Below are 20,328 nucleotides of genomic sequence, written 5' to 3' on the forward strand. Positions count from 1 at the left end.
GCGTGTCATCGCTAAACATGTGCAAACTTGCGATGCGAAAGGTTGGTTCGTCAAGACGTTAGGATAGGGATTGGAAAGGCAGCGGATTAAGAAACATTTGTTATGGATTTGCGACAATTTTACATAACACATTCCGAGGATCAGCGGCTCCACACACACCCGCGCCCGCCTTAAGCAGCGTTAATCACATGATCAAGACTGGATCAGGATCACAGAGGTTGATCCTGATCCTCCTCGCATAATGTTGGATTATGCCGTCGTCCGGTCAACATCTAAATCGCTTTTAAATCTAGGCTCTGTTTTGTTGCTCTAGTTTCCCAGCAGCCGTGGCGGATCTTCGGATGCAGGATTAATGAACGCGGTCCGTGGCAAAGTCCGCGGTCAGGTAGCTAGTCCCTTAAGCCTTTTTCTTCAGTGCCTCGCAAATCCGCTGCAAAGTCCGGTCTGCACCGCTAATCCGGTTGACGACGTCAATGATGCGCACTTTGCCCGGCATGTTCATACTCCTGCCTCGGCTACCTGTCTCTTTGCACACCCACACACACACACACACACACACACAAAGCAAAGCAAAGCAAAGATAATCTGCCTTGCATATGTAGAGCACGCAGAATGTCCTTATTTGCATATTGTCAGCGTTTTGTTTAAATTTTGGGCAATCGTTTGTTTTGTAAATATTGCCAACAAATTTCATTTGACAGCCAAACTTATTTATCTTGTTTATACTCATATTTCGGCACATTAAAAGTCATCATACTCTACAACCACATGCACATTTTCCCAATATCACATGTAATTGTTATATATAAATTCGTAATATTATAGAATTTTAAATTGTTGTTGTAATATATATATTTTAGTTATCAACGATTTGTCTGCAAAGTAATTATATTTTACCAAAACTTTTAGAGTGCCTCATAGACGGATTTCTATAATTTTAATCTATGTGTGTTTAAAGCATAGTTTTAACAAAATTATAGAAAATGTAGAATTTATTCAGTCCATGGATTTCTATTCTGAAAATTTCTATATAACTGATTACTAGTTTTTTTTATTATAAAAATTTTAGTTTCATCAAATGCGCTAAGTTTAAAATAAAATATAATACTACAATACTACCCATTTAATAATTTATAAGTTGCATAAAATATTAACCTTACAAATAGAAACTTTTCAAGAATTTTTGCATTTTTTTATACATTTTTTTAAATTAAATACAATAATGCCTTTAACACGATTCGGAGTATTTACTCAGAAACCACAACCTCAATATAAATTAAGTGATTTCTGCCACATAAAAGAGCAAAACATTTGAAAGCGAAAGCACAAGAGTTATAAAAGTCTTTAAGGCATCTAGAACTTTGTAGCTAACAGTTTATGCAGCGCATGTTGCATGCTTCGTGTTACTTTCATCAATTGCAGTTCACACACAACTTCATAATGAACGCCAGCTTTAAGTTGCTTAACTGCCGACACAGCCCAAAGGCGTCAATGCCCAAAATATTTGTGGGCGCCACATCCCACTCAACAAAGGTGCAGTGGTAATGCACCATGGGGTCAAAGAATGGAGCCTAGAGGTATGCGATGGAGCCAGAGAGCAACAGACGCATAAGACCAAAAATCAATAATCAATAATGAAGGGAATATTTGGCAAAAAATAAATGAGCGGACAACTGCGGCAGCTGCGAGTCTAAACTGCAACAAATACAGCGCGTGGCCAAAAAGGATGCACATTAGAGACTCAACTCCAGGACGAAGAGAGCAAGCGACGAACGAGAGAGAGAGACAGAGAGCGAAAGCGAGGACTTGTGGAGGCAGCGACCAGTCGCCATAGGCTGTTTTTGGGGTTGGGGCATATTTCACTCGAATGTTGTTGAGTGTATTACAGTCCCGTTTTGAGTGAATTGTTTTTACCGTTGTAATTGAGCGAAATGAGCGCATCCCCTCACGCTCTCGGTCACAATACATCCAACTCGGCTGCTGGCGGCTGCTGTGCGTGCGTTTTTGCTCTGAGTGAGTATGAGTGCGTTTTTGTGTGTGCGCGTGAGTGTTTTGTGTTCATTTTGTTGTGTGTTTTTGCTTTTGTGCATGCACTTTTCACATTTGTTTCTTTGCATTTTGAGCTCTTCTGCACTATGCGGAGATTTTTAGCTATGACTATTGCCAGTTGAGTAGGAATTCGTGTCAGTCGTGCTCAGTGCCTCGCATAAGCCGAACGTTGCTTAGGAGCAGTCACAGCAGCATCCGCAAAACAACCGTATCACAAAAATCACAAAAAGGACGACTAGTGAAACGAAAACGAAACCAAAAACAACAAATTGCTCTTAAAAATAAGCTTAAAATTCAACACAAGCAAATTAACTAATGAACTAGTGAATGTGTTAAATGCTCTATAATAATAATTAAACATTAGCGCAGGATTTGAAAATTAGAAAACAGCCTTTAATCGGGTATTTCGCACATGCGCGAACTTGGCATACAAAAAAACGAAAAAAACAACAAACTAAAAAGCAAAAGCCAAAAAAATAGATAAAAACGACAAAAAAGGAGCAGCCACCAACACACCAACACACTAACACACCACCTCCCAACTGCGTGCGCGTGTGCGTGAGTGTGTGAGTGCGTGTGTTTTTTGTTTCGCACGCACATTTATCGTCGTTTTGTTGAGTTTAACGGTGCCGCGGTCAAGTGTAGAAGAGAGCGCGAGAGCCTCCGGTTCCCGATTACCGAATCCCGAAAATTTTGGAGATTTATCTGCAGTGCTGTCGCCCAAGGTATGTAAATAATACGCTTTACTCTGATTAATTATAAAATCTATGCATGTTGTTGTTATTTAGCTAATTGCAACTTTAGTAAATAATGAGCGAAATATATCGTAATAGATTTACTATTCGCTTGTTGTTTGCCCTTTCGAGGCTCGCCAGCTGTGCTTCACATAAACAAATAAACAAAATTTGTAATTTGCTAAAGCTTCAAAATAGTGCGAATTTCGAGAGAATACCGCAAATAACAAAATGTTGAGGCATAACAAAAATCATAAATCCTGTTTTAATTGTTCTCTGTGGGCATTTCAAATATTTATGTACACAATCCAGATGAATTGAAAACAATTTTATTTCGAAAATTATTTAATAACAATTATTGTTTTTGCTATGTTAATTACCGTCAACAGCTCTAGTATTTACATAAGTAGACTTTAGCATTAGCAGTATGACCCTTCTTATTATTTTTTTGCTTTCTTTGCTATTCCCTAGTTGATGGTGTTCCTCTTTTTGTTGTCGTTTGCTTCTTTTTGCGCCTAACCTTAGAGACACACTCACTATTGCACACACACGCACACATACACACAAACACACATAGATAATTTGCTGAAAATGCAACGGCAAAAATTCTTAAACAATATTTCAAAATCTGTCTGGCTTTTAGCCGATCTAGCGAACTTGTTTTTTGCCCGTGCAGTTTGCTAGATCCCGCCGCAACAGGCACGCCTCCCCCCAGCCCGCTGTGTCCCTGTCCAAGAACGACCCCAGTCCGCCCCTGTTCAATTCACTCGTCGTTGCCGTTGCCGTTGCCTGGCAGCTAATTTTATTTGTTTACATGTCCGACGACTGCTTGTTGTATTTTTTGCCCGCCTTTCTTACTCGCCGCCTCGTCTCAGACTTTTTAGCAATTTCTTTTGAATTTCTTTTTTAATATTTTAATTTTAGACATGCAACTATAATTCAAAGTCAACGTTGCAATTTTTTAATGCCTGTCTCGTTGTTCGCTTTTCTCTTTTCGCCTGCCAAATTTTACGTGTTGTTCTTTTTCCTCTTTGTCGAATAACGATATGCTCTTGAGAACTCTTTTGTAAACTGAATAATAGACACAAAAAAAAATACTATTTTACATTTTTAGTGTATTTTAAAAAATCCCAATAGATAATGAATTTCATTTTATATGATATTAAAATTCTAATATAGACAGCAATTTATTTATTTTAAAGTTGTTTAAATTCTTTTAGGATATAATTTTTTAATTAATTAAAAACTGATTAATTTGAAAATAGTTTTTTATAATTAGGATAATTGCTAGTCGAGCAATTTTATCAAATTTATTATATTCTTTTTCGAAATCATTTTTTTTTTTTGTTGGCAACAAATGCTAAAATGATTGTCAGCTGTTTTAGTACACGTTTAATGTTCGCTGACAATAGAACGTGGCACAAATCGAATGGATGAGTTACGATTTAAGTATGACGAGCATATCCGAAATATCTGAAGGCATCTTTAAATGTGCTCGTTGGCATTGAAAGCTCCTCTCTCACCCTAGCACAGATTCCATGCGGCGTTCTTTAAAAACATGCAAACACACATTTTGTACTCTATATACACATGCATATCCTATAAACAAAAAGATGTTCTAGCAACAACACGAAGAACAACAACAATAACTAAATATAAATAATTTTTTATAATGCACATTCATCTAGTGCAGTTTGTGCATCCCGCATCTCTGCGCTCCGCTCCGCAAAAACCGCTGCTGATGCCGTTGCCATTTTACAACAAAAACATTTTTTGTGGCGCATTTTCTGCGTCTGAATTTTCCATTTTTGCCATTTTCATGATATTTTTACAAAGGGGGTGGCGAGTGGGCTGCTGGGGGGTTGGTTGCTTGGTTGGCCAAACGACTAGCACATGTTTAGTTTACTTTGCAGTTTGCAGTTTCGGTTGCGTTGCATTCACACTCGTTTCCCATATCCCCCTGCAGCATGCCTCCCCCTCGCGCCCACCTCTCGACTGCTGCTGCTACTGCTCCTGTCCCCCTTATCCGACTGCCTCTTTCATCCACAGAGTGGCATGTAGCCGGCGTAATATTAATTTTACACTTGGCCTTTAGTTTTTGCCTTTGTTGTTCTTGTTGCTGTTGTTGCAGTTGTTGTTGGGTGTGCAAAAAAAGCAGACAAGTTGCAAGCGCTGCACTCTTTGTTGCTGCTGCACGGCACTGACAAGCCAATTAATTTGGGTTCTTAAAAATATCACTAGCTAAATTAAATAAATATGCTAAGCACATTATACAATATACTTATTATTTTGTTTTGTTTTTGTTGCTTTTACTGCTCTCGTATTGAGAGGAAAACTTGTGCAGCGCAAATTTCCTGTACCATCAATTATGCATAAGTACGGCTATGATTATTGTAGATATTTCAGCTACCAGGCAACGCTAAACCCCCTCCCCCTACCCTGCCCACACACACACACTCTTGTTCTATAGCACTTTGCTGACGTTTTGCGTTTTTAATAATATTTACTTAAAAGCACAAACAATTGGCCAAAAATGCGCCAACTGCAGTGAAATTTGCAATAGGCAAAAACAAAAACAAAAAAAAGGAATCGCAAAAAAAAATATAGAATAATAATAGCTTTATTTGAAAACTACGCAAATCGCGTAGGAGAAAGGATGGCAAGGGGAAGAAAGGCAATGGCAAGCTGTTCAGTAATTGGAGAACTCTTTAAAAATGCATTTGAAAATTTGCACAAATCTCAATACAAATTAATTTGAAATGTTTAAATTGAAATTAAAATGAGTTTCATGCGAAATATAGCAAGGGCATTGAAAATAATTTGCTTATTAATTTATGTTTAAAGAAACCATGTGAAAAATAAAAGTAAACAAATATTATAGCATTTTTTATTCTTGGACCATTAACTTAAAAAATATCATTTTAAAAAACGTGAAACATTTTTGAGTATTATTGGAATTTTTAATTGCCCGAAATTAAAAAAAAAAAAAATAAATAAAAAACTATTTGTATACGATTTTTGCTCATCGTCTATTTGGGTGCGATGATGGCGCGGTTAGATTTTTGGAATGCACAAAATAAATCGCTGAGCATATGTAAAAAATTAAATGACTATTAAACGTGTAATGTCCGAAGGAAATAGAATTGATAGTGCAGCTGTTGGTCATCCTTTTAACAAAATAGAGACGACATTAGTGCAAATGTTGCGTCCCGCTCGAAAGAAAGGGAAAGGTAGATAGATTAAGCACTGATCCTGTTGCCGACAATTAACTTAAATCCTTTTGCTTTTTATTATTAAACGCGAAACGCGTCTACCGTGAAGAAGACGGCTTTGTGGATTTGCAGGTCTAAGGACTGCGCCTTCCCGCCTAAATCCCGTCTCCTGGGCACTTTGATCCACGCTGATTAACTTTAATCCAGTGCGAGGGGAAAATTTCGTAGCATTTCGCGTGTTCGCGTTCTAATCTGCATAGCTTAAGCTCTCTGTGCCCGGATCAATCCAAATCCGCATATTCAAATGTGCGTAATTTTTCTTTCCTACTTTTTGGTCTGGCTTTTGTTATTGGTCGCGTTCTCTAATCCAGCTTGAATGGGATCAAGGAGCGAAGTCGCGAGCTCGCGACCTCGCGATACCTGACTTTCGGCTCACCTTTTTTTCCCCGTCTAATCCCTTGACGCGTGCGTCGTCTACCTGAGCCACACACATGCAACGCATGCAGCGCATGCAACGCTGCAACGTGCATATAAGCCAAAAGTATTTTGCAATCATCAGTCAGTCGCAAGTTTGTTTCTACAGCGTGCAGACGCATTCAAGCAACACCATCATCATCATCATCATCACCAGTTTAGATCATCCACATAACATTTGGAATATATCAGTATCAAAACCAGCACGAGTATCGAATAGGTGAGCACGCCAGGATACGAAATATACAATTTCCACGTTCAGTATTAGCCATTTTGTTGAGCCTCGGCAAAAACACTCACTAAACGCCTCATCCCTTACGATTGGAGTAGGGTGGCGGTGGCACGCTTAGGGGTGGCAAAAATAAAAATAGAAGCAAAAAGAAAAACGCTAAAAAAAAACCGGAGATATAACACCAAAAAAAACCTGACGCAGGCGCAGTTAATAACGATTTGTTCTCACTCTCTCTTGATTGCAGCCGTGAGCATTAACAGCAGCCCAAGATGCAGAACTGGGAGACGAGCACGGCGTCGGCCAACTATGAGCAACACAATGCCTGGTACAGCAGCATGTTTGCCGCCAACATCAAGCAGGAGCCCATGTCGCACCATCAACAGCATCCGCAACACGAGAGCAACAACAGCAATGCCAGCAGTCCAAGGCAATCGCCACATCTGCCCAGTACTCAACTGGAGCAATATCTGAAACAGCAACAGCAGCAACAACAACAGCAGCAGCAGCCCATGGATACGCTGTGTGCAGCGGCAATGACGCCATCGCCCAGCAACAACGATCAGAACAGTCTGCAACACTTTGATGTCACACTGCATCAGCAACTGTTGCAGCAGCAGCAATACCAGCAACACTTCCAAGCCGCCCAACACCAGCAGCAGCAGCAACATCATCATCTTGGATTAGGCGGCTTCAATCCGCTAACCCCGCCAGGATTGCCCAATCCCATGCAGCACTATTACGCCAGCAACATGCGTCCCAGTCCACAGCCAACACTTACAGCAACAGCGGCAACATCAGCTGGTGTTGCAGCCACACTGCAAACTGGGGACAAATTGCAGGCGCTCACACCTCCCATGGATGTGACGCCACCAAAATCACCGGCCAAGTCCCAGCAATCGAATGGTGCCGAGCCAGAGAAGGAACACGATTTGATGTCCAATTCCAGCGAGGACATGAAGTACATGGCCGAGTCCGAGGATGATGATACCAACATCCGCATGCCCATCTACAATTCGCATGGCAAGATGAAGAACTACAAGTGCAAGACATGCGGAGTTGTTGCCATCACCAAGGTGGACTTTTGGGCACATACACGCACCCACATGAAACCGGACAAGATTCTGCAGTGTGCCAAGTGTCCGTTTGTCACCGAGTTCAAGCATCATCTGGAGTATCACATTCGCAAGCACAAGAATCAAAAGCCTTTCCAGTGCGACAAATGCAGCTACACATGTGTCAACAAATCCATGCTCAACTCGCATCGCAAGTCGCACAGTTCGGTGTATCAGTATCGCTGCGCCGACTGCGATTATGCCACCAAATACTGCCACAGCTTCAAGTTGCATTTGCGCAAATATGGTCACAAGCCCGGCATGGTTCTGGATGAGGATGGCACACCGAATCCCTCGCTTGTCATCGATGTCTACGGCACTCGCCGAGGACCCAAGAGCAAGTCCATCTCGGGAAGCAGCTCCAGCTGCAGCGGATCCAGCAAGCGCAGCAGTAATGCCGCCGCAGTTGCTCAACAGCAGCAGCAGCAGCAGTCCGTGGTTGTTCCCGTGACAGCAGCAACATCACAGCTTTCGGCAGCACTTCAAGGATTCCCCTTGCCATCCACAACAACAGTTGCTCCACCGCCTCCAGCAGCAGCAGCAGTCCCAACAGCAGCAGCCACACCTGCGGCAGCTATTTCTCCACCATCGCCGGCCAAGAGCGTAGCCAGCCAGGAGCGCGAACAGCCCCCCAGTCTACCTAGTGCTTTGCTGCCGCCTTTGGCCAGTTTGCTGCAACAGAACCACAACATGGCCTTTTTCCCCTACTGGAATCTCAATCTGCAGATGCTTGCCGCCCAGCAGCAGGCCGCTGTTCTGGCCCAATTGTCGCCACGGATGCACGATCAATTCCAACAGCAGCACCAGCAACAGCAGCAGCAATATCTGCACCAACAACACGAGCAAACCGCACAGAGCGATAACGAAGAGGACGACGACCAGGACGATGATTTTGAGCGCAAGTCAGTGGATTCGGCAATGGATCTGTCCCAAGGCACACCCATCAAGGAGGAGATGCTGCCACACAGCAGCCACATTAATCACATGGCCATGAATCTGAAGATCAAGGACGAGGATACACCATTGATCAGCAGCAGCACAGCGTCGCGCCGCAAAGGACGCGTGCTGAAGCTCGACACACTGTTGCACCTCAAGTCTGCCGCCATGTCATCACCGGAACAGCCTTTAAAGCTGCCCACTGCCTCGTCACCCATTGCCGGGAGCAGCGTCGTCAAGCAGCTGGCCGATGATCCATGCTCGGGTGCCAGTTCGGCTGATGAGTCGATGGAAACCAGCCATGTGCCACAGGCAAACACCAGTGCCAGCTCAACAGCATCCAGTTCGGGCAACAGTTCCAATGCCAGCAGCAATGCAGCACCTCCAGCCACTGCCTCCGTCTCCGTGTCGAGCTCAGCGTCTGTTGTTGCCGCCACTGCCACAGCCACAGCCTCCGTCTCCAGCTCATCCTCATCCACAGGCAGCAGCAGCGCCATCAGCAGCAACAGCAACAGCTCGCCGGCCATCTATGAATGCAAGTATTGTGATATTTACTTCAAGGACGCTGTGCTCTACACCATCCACATGGGCTACCACAGCTGCGACGATGTCTTCAAGTGCAACATGTGCGGCGAGAAATGCGACGGACCCGTCGGACTCTTCGTGCACATGGCTCGCAATGCCCACTCCTAAAGCAGAGGCCCATCACACACAATTGTTATTCTTATTATTATTAACCTATTTCGTTGCCCAGAATTGTAAATATTCGTAATTTTAGTTTGATTTTGTTGTCAAGAATTGTAAATAACGCCTAAAAACCCATACAGCAAGCTAACACTAGACATAAGCCCTAATCACAACTCAATGTGTAATCTCTAACTAACCCCAATTCTCACTTCTTTCCTCAATCTTATTTCCAAATTTCCGTATTATTTAGTTGATCAACCAAACGAATGTCGCGAACCGAACAAATAACCCTGAAAAAGGTTAAAAAAATTCTCATGCATATAAGCCTTACTTTAAGCTCTCAGTTCTTAAGTCAAGCCAAGTCAGCAAAGAGTCCAAAGTCCAAAATCGAATTCTAAAGCAAAGATTAGTGTATTATTTAATTTTGTACGAAAAAAAAAAAGAACAAAAAAAAAGTTTAGTCTTAAAACAAAAACAAACAACGACACCTCAGCGCTATTTCCTTTGGTATTCTCAGTATTTTGTTAGTATAATTTCTCTTTTAAGTTTAACAATAATCGAATAAATAAACGCACACAATTACAAACAAGAAACAACATTTTTATTTTTTATATTATTTTATTTTTCTTCTATTTGAACTCTGCAATTCTTTCTGGCATAATGACAATATTTTCGATGTTGAATAGATCAAAAGGAAGTACAAATCTAGAGATTTTATACCAAGCCCACAACAATTTTATTACATTTAATTATAGCATACTAATAACAAATATTTACAAAAAAAAAAGAAGAAATTAACGCAATCTGAGCGAAAGGATCAAAATTACATTAGTTTCGATAAATTTAAGTAAAATCCCAGTGCGAGGAATCCCATTTATTGAAAACAATTGTATAGATTAGTTCCTAAATGTTTTTATGTAATATATATTTAGAACATATAATAAAGAACAATATACTTATGATATAATATACAAATTATTATTCTATATGAAATATGATTAATGATTCAGTCACAAAATGCCGGCTTTAGGAGAATGGGAAAACTGCTCCATCATCTGCTAAACGATCAAACTATTAAGTGCGGGCTAGCCAAAGCAAATTGTACCAACGAGAGACTCTGCAGATCTCACAAAGGTCTAGGAATTTCTATTGATCGATTACTGGTATTTTGCGTGAAAACGGAAAGAAAAGAAAATGATATAATAATGAGAAACGCATAAGCACGCGCATGGGGAAACGCCTTATACATGAAGTAGAGAGGGATCGATCGAGTATTGAGGATCGAGGATTGTTCGGGGAGTTCGTCACGCGCTCTTCGAATCGACGACGTCAACAACAACTGTCGCGTGCTCTTGAGTGGAAACTACTTTTTCTTTTTCCGTCCCTTAAACGCAGTTTTCTTGTTGAGTTTTTGAGTATTTTATAAATAGGTTTTTCAGCTTCTTTGCCATTGGCTGCAGCATTTTTGGACTGGGGACAAATGAATATTTCGAATATTTGTTCATTAAATAATTTTCAATTTTCATTCGAAAGAAATACCGTTTTTCCTCATTAAAAATTATGCAGCCAAAGCATAATTGATATTTATGAGACACTGGAAATTAGGGGACTGCACATTGATGGTGGTCTTGAGTAATACAGTTAAAGCTTAAGATCGCATCTGATATTCGATTTTGCATATCCTTTTAGTCGAAGTCAAGAGCAGACTCCTGATCATTTGACCGCACTTAAATAGCTAATAACTCAATGGACTTTCATCATTTTGGCTTGTGGCACACACAAGCGACTTTCAAGATGTTTATCTGGCCAAGCAGGACCCTAACCTTATTGTGCTACCTAAAGATCCTTGCAATCGTCTCTTATCTCGGCTTGTGGTCTTGTCCTGCCATCCTTGCGGCCCTTTGTTCGGGCCACAGACAAAAAACTCTGCGCTCACAAAGAAGTAAAGAATCTGGTTTGTTAAGTGGAACTAGCCGGGGTCATTGAGGATATCCAACTGTTTGAAATGCTTGTCCGACTGTCTGCTGACCATTTGAAAGGTGTAATTTGGGTTTCTCATCTATGCCATGAGTTCACTTTTTTGTTTTCTTCTCGTCTTCCCTTATTCTCTTGACAGCTGTTGCTCATTTTGCACCTTTTGGTCCTATTCTATTATTTTTCTGTGATTTTTTTTAAAGCTTATTGCAGAGATCAAAGTTAAAGTTACGAGTAAGAGTATTTAATTATATATGGAATTTTAAGTAGCATTACTTATAAGTATTATGTTAATGAAAGTTATGTAGTATATATATATATATAAAAATCACTCTTATAGAGACATTTAGAGCTTGTTTAGCGACACAAAGAAATAGGAAAGTAATAAGTTGTTTTCTAGCTATATTTGAACACTAGACTAAGTGAGTTTGTCATCTACCCCACACCAAAATGTAGTGTGCAGTTGGATGTATGTGTGTGTGTGTGTGTGTGTGTGTGTGTGGAATGCATCCATTTTGTAGTTACCCTTCATGCTTATTTCGTTTGGCTTATCCGACAATCTACATAAGAACCGCAGCAGCCAGCACACAATGGTAAACATGAAAGTATTATTAATGCCACGGAAAAATCTCCCACAGGGCTGAACATAAAATAGGTATTTACAATAGAACCACCCCCAGAACTATCAACAACATTGAAGGCTACAAAAAATCAGCAGTGCACACGCCATATTGAATGCACACATACATACATATATGTACACACATGTATTGAGTTGCCGTTAGAATTGAAGTAAGAGTGGGAGTTGGAGTTAAAGTTGGGCTGCTTTGGTGTTCGGTTGGGATGTGAGTAGCCATTTTTAGACGCTGTCCATCTAAAAATAAGCCAAGTAGCAATTCCAAAATAATTCGAGGCTGTTCGAAGTTGGTTCGAAAAGTGTTACAAGGTTTTTCACTATGCCAAAACTGGCAATGCGCTGCATGGGCTGCGACGAAAAAAGGGGGTTAATAATGTACAGGAGTTGAGGGGTGGGAGAGATATATAGTAGACTGACTGTGAGTGCATAGTGTGTGGGTGTTTAGTTGATTGATACACGCAAGGGTGCCGTAAAAAGCCATCGATACGCACTCACACACACACACTTGCACACATACTCATAACTATTCTTGACCATAGACCATGAGGCGCTACTCTTACCCTGCGTGCTGAACACGATGCCCTTATCCTTATCAAACAGTTGTTGTCTGATGTCGATGAGCTGTTGATTGCTATTTCTCTCTTTTTCTCTCTGTCTTTGGCGCCCACATTAGGAACTGCCACACGAATAAATTGTTCAGTTTTACGCATAATCATTACCAAAAACTGCACCATGAACCAGCATCTGTGGCCAATTATAGACCTTGCTTCTGATCCCGAGCGTGACGTCATGTCGGCACCTAAGATGGCCATTTTCATCCTCTCTGAGTTACGTCCTCACCCTCACACGCGTCGAAGGATTTGCTGAATAGCCGATAATTTATTTCTGTAAACAATTTTCACTGGAATTGCGCACGCTCGCCCGCCTGCCGCCAACAACTTTTCCTTTCCTCGACCAGTCCAACAGCTGACCAAGGTCCGCTGGTTGGGCACTCCTATGTGGTAGGTGGAACAAATTTTTAAGTAGGCGCTGCTAACAAGCTAGACAACAAAAGATAAACTGCTCCTCAACCAGGTGATTGTTTTGGCATCATCTAAATTATCGCATTTCTTTCGCAGCTCAGCCATATTATCGTTGAAAGATTATTTATTATATTAAATATCCCATAGATCTTAAGTTAAAAAATTTATGATTTTTTTTTAAATCAGAATTTCTATTCCTTGAAAAGTAAAATGCTCTTTACTCCAAATATTTTTGCAACTTACATTAATAACCTTAATTCTACAAAAACGGATCTCCACCAAAAACTACCTCCATAAACAGTTTCATCACATACAATTGCTTTCGTTCTTTGTAATTGCAGAAGCCGCAACCAATTGCAAACATGTTTAATGAGAGATATGCTAAACTGTATAAAATCAGAAAATTGTGTGACGTATCAATAGGATTCGAGTGATTGATGGTTTCAGTTTAGTTTTAATGATGGTAGTGCTTATAATCTACAAGTGATGACAAATAAAAAGTAAAATATTTCAGATATCCGAGAGTAATATTATAATTAACACTTTCTTCAAAACTTAAATGGTTATTATATTATTAACGTATAATTCAATAGGTTATCAGTGAACACTTATTTTTCCTGGTTTGCAAACCTTCCTTCCTCGGTTGCGGAACTTGGCATGACTTTCACAATTTATACGTGCATATAGTCCAATTCAACTCTTATCAAAGTAAACAAAAATAAAAACAAATATGAGTCACAAAAAAAATGTTAAAAATTGTTTATAGCTTAATACATTATTTGTTCAACGAGTTTAATACATCTATAGAAATCAACCAACAGTCAGTTGTATTTAAAGTTAAAGGTTGAAATTAAAAAACCCAATAATCGCAGCTTCTGATGTAATAAGTCAACAGTTTAACCCGCAGTGTCCTCCACGCATATTATCATATGCATAAACTTTTTTCAATTACAAAATTCAATTAATTGACATTAAGAAATTAATTAAATTCACTTTCAGATTGAACTGTAAAAAACGCTTCTTATAGCCTTTTTCCTCTGCCACTCAGTTCTTTTACCTTTCGAACCAACTTTTTTTCTTATGGGTTTTGTACATGGGGCGAACGTAACATTCGACCAGAATAGAAAAGAACCGAGGTTTTCCGTCATTTATTTGAATGTATTGTGCATATACATTGCACTAGACTGCAGTTCGATAACCAATCGTAGTCATAGCCATTTTTTTTTATTTAGACAGTGGCTTTTAGATAAGAAAGCTTTTAACAGTTCGACAATTTTGTGTCGCTATTATTTCTCAAGATTTCACGGCAAGCAGACCTGTTCAAAAGAAGTTGTCGTGTTATTTATCCGCTTGAATCGTCAAAATGAAGGCTCTATTATTTTATTTGTTCTTAAGCATAATTAATACGAAAAGTGTTCTCATACATCGGGACTGTGGGTGTGATCTAGTCGGCACATCAAAAGTTCTGGCTAACTGTTCGAATCGTACCAATATTAACTTTAAATGTTTATCGGAATCTCGTCCGTATTCAATATTATTACAAAACAATAATTACTCAATGATGCCATTCGAAATATATCAGTATAATTTTAACGAAACTCGGCTACTTGATTTTTCGCGCAACCTAATTGAACATTTGCCTGACAATTTAACGGAGTCTTTCAAGAGCTTGCATACCATCAACTTCAACTATAATTCCTTGACCAATCCTAAGGAAATATTTGGAATAAGTCAGGATTTGCAACTTGGAATTAATCATAATCCATTTGACTGCAATTGCAACGACCCAGATCTTCATCAGCTTTTTGAGCATACAAAGGTTTGTAGATACTACAATTTAATTTTAATTGAGGTATATTTGCAAAAGTTGCAACTATATTTACAGACTCAAAAAGCATCGGTGCATTGTTATTTGCATGACAAAAAAGACATCTTCAAAACCTTAACATCAAAATGCGACATGCTGTTAAATACTAATAGACGTCAAACTCATCACCAACCTGGATTGATGGGGGTGCTTCTTTTTGCTTTAATATTTTGTCTTATAGTCGCTTTCGCAAATTGGGTTCAATCATATATAAAAGCTCGTCATTAACAATTTCGAACAAAAAACTTGACATAAACAAAAATCTTAAAAACGAAACAAATACTCGACAAAAACGAATTTCTTAGCAACTGAAATGTCTCACCTAAAAAATCTTTAAAAAGAAACAAAAACTCGACAAAGAAACCAAAATAACGAAATTCCTACAATCGAATTTATTAACAATTGACTAACTATGACTTAAAAACTCTATAAAAATAATATTAAATAAATTGTACAGTGGATTTAATATTATTTAATATTATTTAAATATATGTAAATATTTTTAAATTATACATATTATAAAAATTTGTATTTTTAAATAAAAAATAAAAATATACATTTTATATTTAAAAAATACTCCAACTTAACATTTTTACTTTACGATGTTCAATTTCTTAGATGTGGGAAAAAGGTTATACTATAGCTCCTAAAATTTAAAAAGATTCGGCTTATGGTATTTACAAAAATATAACAAAAATTGAGGAGAAAGGTAATAAACAACAATCAGGACTTTATTCATGAAATTCTAAAAAAAATGTTTAATTGGTTGAGCAAAGGCATTAAGTTAAAGATTCAGAATACAAAATAAAAAATTCTAAATTTTAAAATTTTTTTCCAATTAATTTACTGTGCTTTTGTTAAGCTACTCGTAGAGATACGATAATCGAACTCGATTTTACTTAGCCAATTACTATGAGTCGTGATAAGAAATGTGTAATAAAATCAGTAAAAGATAGTGGACTTATAATCGTTTGTTTGTCTTCTTACACAACAAAAAATTTGTAGATTTCGTCAATGTCCACTCGCATTCAAATCTGTTGGCAGAAAGGGAGGGAGAAACGGAGATGGAGAACTAGAATCGCCTACATGACGAGCACTGAGAGATAGAAGAGAAAAAAAACATCTGCCCCTGATGGCACTTTAGTTAACGTAAAATAACAATGGTTAAAAATATACATATATATATGTATGCACACACACAAACATGGGCATATACTCGTATGCATGCAGCATGGAAACAAAAAAAATCTCATTGTTGTTGTTTTTTGACTGTTGTTGTTGTTGTCGTTGTCGTTGCTATGCCATCGATAATGTCCAGCATCCGCTATAGAGAAAAAGGAAGTCGAAATAAACGACAGCAGCGTGTGCCTGCCAACTGTGTGTGTGTGTGTGTGTGAGTGTGGGGGTTGCACACGCGTCCTAGTCAGCCCATCCTTTTGCGTCCTCGACTATTTGCACTGGACAGATGAACTGGCGGACAGACGCTTAGTGGCGAGTCTCGTGGATTCGTTTGACCGTTCACTATATTCCTTCGTTTGGACAGTTTGCTACATTTGCCGCGCACAAACAATAAAAATTGTGTGGGTTACTCACGATTGAATTCGATTTCCCCCCTTCCTACACATTTTCCTATTTTCCTACTTTGTTATTTTTTTTTTTTTTTTTTTGGTTCCACAGCCTTTCTTTCTATTTGCGCTGTGACGGCGACGCAGATGTCCCCGGGTCAACAGAGTAATCGTAGATGCCTGGGAGCTCATCCAATAAAGAAGCTAAAAAAGCCTGAAACACTTTAAGAGCACACTTAAAGCACCAACAATCAATTCAATTTATGCAATTTGTCCCTCAATTTGTGAACCAATCAAAATGTTTGCAGCACAAGCTAAAAAGTCATTTAACGCCTATTACGACATCGAAAAACCCCAACAATTTAACGCTTCGCACATAAAAAAATGAGATTACAACCAATCAAAATATAGAAAAAAAAGTGCAACAAACACCAAAAAAAAAAGAAGAAAAAACGCTCAAAAAACAACCCAAAAAACAACCCAAAATGCAAGCAAAAAATGTTTCGAAATGCGATGCGAAAAATGCATATGCCTTACAATAGGGTGGGTAAGGGAAAACCACCCCTCAGAGGAGGGTTGTAATATCCACAGCAACTATTCGACAATGCTCAATGAATCGATTTTTTTTGCAATTCTTTATTTTTTTGGTTTTTTCTCTTCTTTTTTTGTTGTTAGCATGTGAATTATAAACAGGTAGTTGCCTTTGTTGTTTTTTTATTTTGTATCTTTCGGTAACAGATACTTTTTACTTTCTTAAGGAACACATGTTGCTGATGAATAGATTTGGTATCTGGTCGCAAAATGGTTCGACTTATTGGTCTTTGTGAGGCCAGAAGTGCAAATGTCAGCTGGAAATTCAATGTAATGTGAGCAATTAGAGATGCTCCGACCAGGTATCATTATTATTAGTCCAAAACAACTTACACAGGTGTCAAATGATATCTCGAGAGATACGAGTAAAGTTGTCATTCCGACTCACATATCAAGGATGGGCGGATATTGGTCTCGAATTTCCGTTAACTGCCAGCGAAGCATGCTGGAATATCGCAGTCTACATTCAATATGGAAATCATCAGCTGTCCTTGCAAACACACAATCCTTTCCATTTTGGTGGCAGGCAGGTGATTATGTTGACTGCCACCGCATCCATCAGGGCCGAGCTGTCGTCTATTTATTTGTTCAACGTGAAGTGCATCCATTATGTTGCACATATTTTCTTTGATTATTGATTCAATTGTTTAGGGCTAAGCACATTTTCCAGCTGGTCATCAATTCAATTCAACTGCTGCCGATCGAAAGGGGAGAGGACGTAGTTTTTGCCATTTCCATTGCCACATATCCATGCGGCACATTGATTTTTGCCACATCAGCATCAGCAATATCATCAGAGTAGTGCAACGACAATTCTCTTGCTTTTCATCCAAAAATACAAACATTTTGCGTAGCACAGCGGAAAACCCCTTAAATAAAGGTGTTACTTTGATGATTTCTAACCCTTTTTCATTTGTGTTCTTTCTTCTAACAACACATCGAACGAAGTGGTGATTTTTCATTCCAATTTTTTGCAACTGTAACAGCTGCTTAAAATCAGCTTGCACTCGCCGTGATTGTGAAATAATAATTTGATAACGAAGTTGATTATATATGAGTGTATTATGTACATACATATGTATATATGCAACATACAGAAGGAGCTTAGCTGCTTGAAATGTGCTTGCAACCGCCGTGATTGTAAAATAATAATTTGATAACGAAGTTGAGTATATATTAGATCACTTGCGAAGTTTATTATGTTTCCATTCGCCGAGATTATAAAATTATAATTTGATAACGAAGTAGCGTTGTTGAATCTACCATATACTCAACAACGCTACTTCGTCACTTTGTGGGCGTACTGAATATGTTCATATGTAACAGGCAGAAGGATCTTAGGCGACCACATAAGGTATATGATTATATTCTTGATCTGCGTCAACAGCCGACAAGTTATATTCCAAATCTTAGAGACTATAAAAGTTATACTTTTTTGCTGTTCTTATTACACACAGATTAAGTTTGTTTTACATTAGAAACAGAATATAAATCGTAATTCATTTTAAAGCGAGACTGCGTTCAATAATAGCATAATAAATACACATCATAAAAGTAATTTAAGAAATAATCTGTCCGATCTTAGTTGCTGAAAATCTGATGTAATTTGTTCTCTATGGTATATTTTGAATGTAGTATGTAGTATATCTATATACCAAATACCTTTGATCTATTTTTGCAGTTTTTCGTTACATCAATTTTTTTACTTGTACTTGGTATTCCTTTAAAACATTTAGCTTTTATAGTTGCTTCAATTAATTAATTCGATTTAGTGTATTTATACTTAAATTATATAGCGTAGCATTATTTTTAAATAATGAACTTTCTAAATTGTATTAAATTTCTATTTTAGTTAATTTTTATAGTATTAATAAGTATTGGGAATGGAAAACTCTTTGATATTTTCTATGAATCGCCATTTTCTTGTTGTCGCCATGAAACCCAACCCTCAACCATTGAGATCTTCACTCCATCACCCGAACCACATTAAAGTCCCCACATATATCCATCTCCCCTACTTCGTGTAAGCCCCCTCTCAATAATCCCTTTGCGCACACTCCGTGTCACCATCGAGGGGACGGAGAACTCCAAATTAACGGAAGGCAATAAAAACAAAATGAAATGTTCCCGACGAGTGCCGAAAAAGAGTTTAAAGTGTTTGCTTTTATTTATAGAGAGCTCCTCGTATTGTTTCAGATCACGTAAGAATAGACACGCCATAATGGCGGGCCAATCAACGCGAGGGGATTACACAGAAGTGTCGGCATTTTTGGACGCGTGGCACCACAAGATCCCTGGCATTGAACTTGAAAATGTGTGCCCGAAACGTTTGGCAGAGCTACTTTACTTTTCAACACATTAGGCAATCAAAAGAAATACATCGAGATAAACCCTTCCCTTGTCACACGTTTATATAAATAGCCTAAACGAAGAGGGAACCCTTCTATCCTTATCCTTTCACTGTTGCTCTTTTTACCGTGGCCCGTGCCACATACTTGTTGCATCATCATCGACATCGACATTGAGCTACCCTCATCATATTGAGTGCACACTCAAATTAACCACCAATAAAAAGGCAGCACTTCATAAAAAGGAAAAAAAACAACTTCCGTTTTTTTTTTGTTTCATTTTCCCTGATCCCTTGCCCTTTGCTACGCGGCGCCTGTTGCTTTCCCCTCGCCCCGTTTTTTATATTATGCTGTAATCGAGGAGTCACATACGCACCCCTAATGTGGTTCTTAGCGCCACTTATCGCGCATTTTTTATAGGGTGTGTTTTTTTATACACACGATGCAATTGACATGGTAATTGGTGTAGATATCGTGATCCATGTGAGGTCTCATTATGTGATTAACCTTTGAAGTGGAATGATTTCCGTTTTCTTTTTTTAGGGGTGTTCAAATTGGGCGTGGTTTGGAACTGATCGTTTTTTTTATGAGCAACACCAATATCAATGTGAGGATTCAATTGAGGTAGATGTTAAAATATCCTTTAGGAATTTTACGATTTTTGAAATGATAAGTATACAAGTATATAACTTATATGTATAATTTGAAGTTATATTATTTATTATCAAATACTAAATATTAAAATTAATATTTGAACATTTATTTGAGAACATTATTGAGCATTTTCTTTGACTCATAATAAAATATATATTATATGTTAAGTATTAACTTATTGAATTAATATATTTATTGTAATTGATTTTTGTAATAATCTAAACTGTTTTAAAT

General features: G+C 38.5%; 1 protein-coding gene across 1 annotated transcript; it reads left to right on the forward strand.

Moving 5' to 3' along the window:
• The first annotated feature begins 2,181 nt into the window (after positions 1-2,181).
• Positions 2,182-10,047, forward strand: LOC132785574 (protein hunchback). The gene is made up of 2 exons (XM_060791727.1): positions 2,182-2,774; positions 6,946-10,047. Exon 2 carries the CDS (start codon positions 6,971-6,973, stop codon positions 9,440-9,442), a length of 2,472 nt encoding a protein of 823 aa, XP_060647710.1. The 5' UTR covers positions 2,182-2,774; positions 6,946-6,970; the 3' UTR covers positions 9,443-10,047.
• Positions 10,048-20,328: the final 10,281 nt, after the last annotated feature.

This window comes from Drosophila nasuta, chromosome 2R, assembly GCF_023558535.2.
Source record: "Drosophila nasuta strain 15112-1781.00 chromosome 2R, ASM2355853v1, whole genome shotgun sequence".
Taxonomy (NCBI): Eukaryota; Metazoa; Arthropoda; class Insecta; order Diptera; family Drosophilidae; genus Drosophila; species Drosophila nasuta.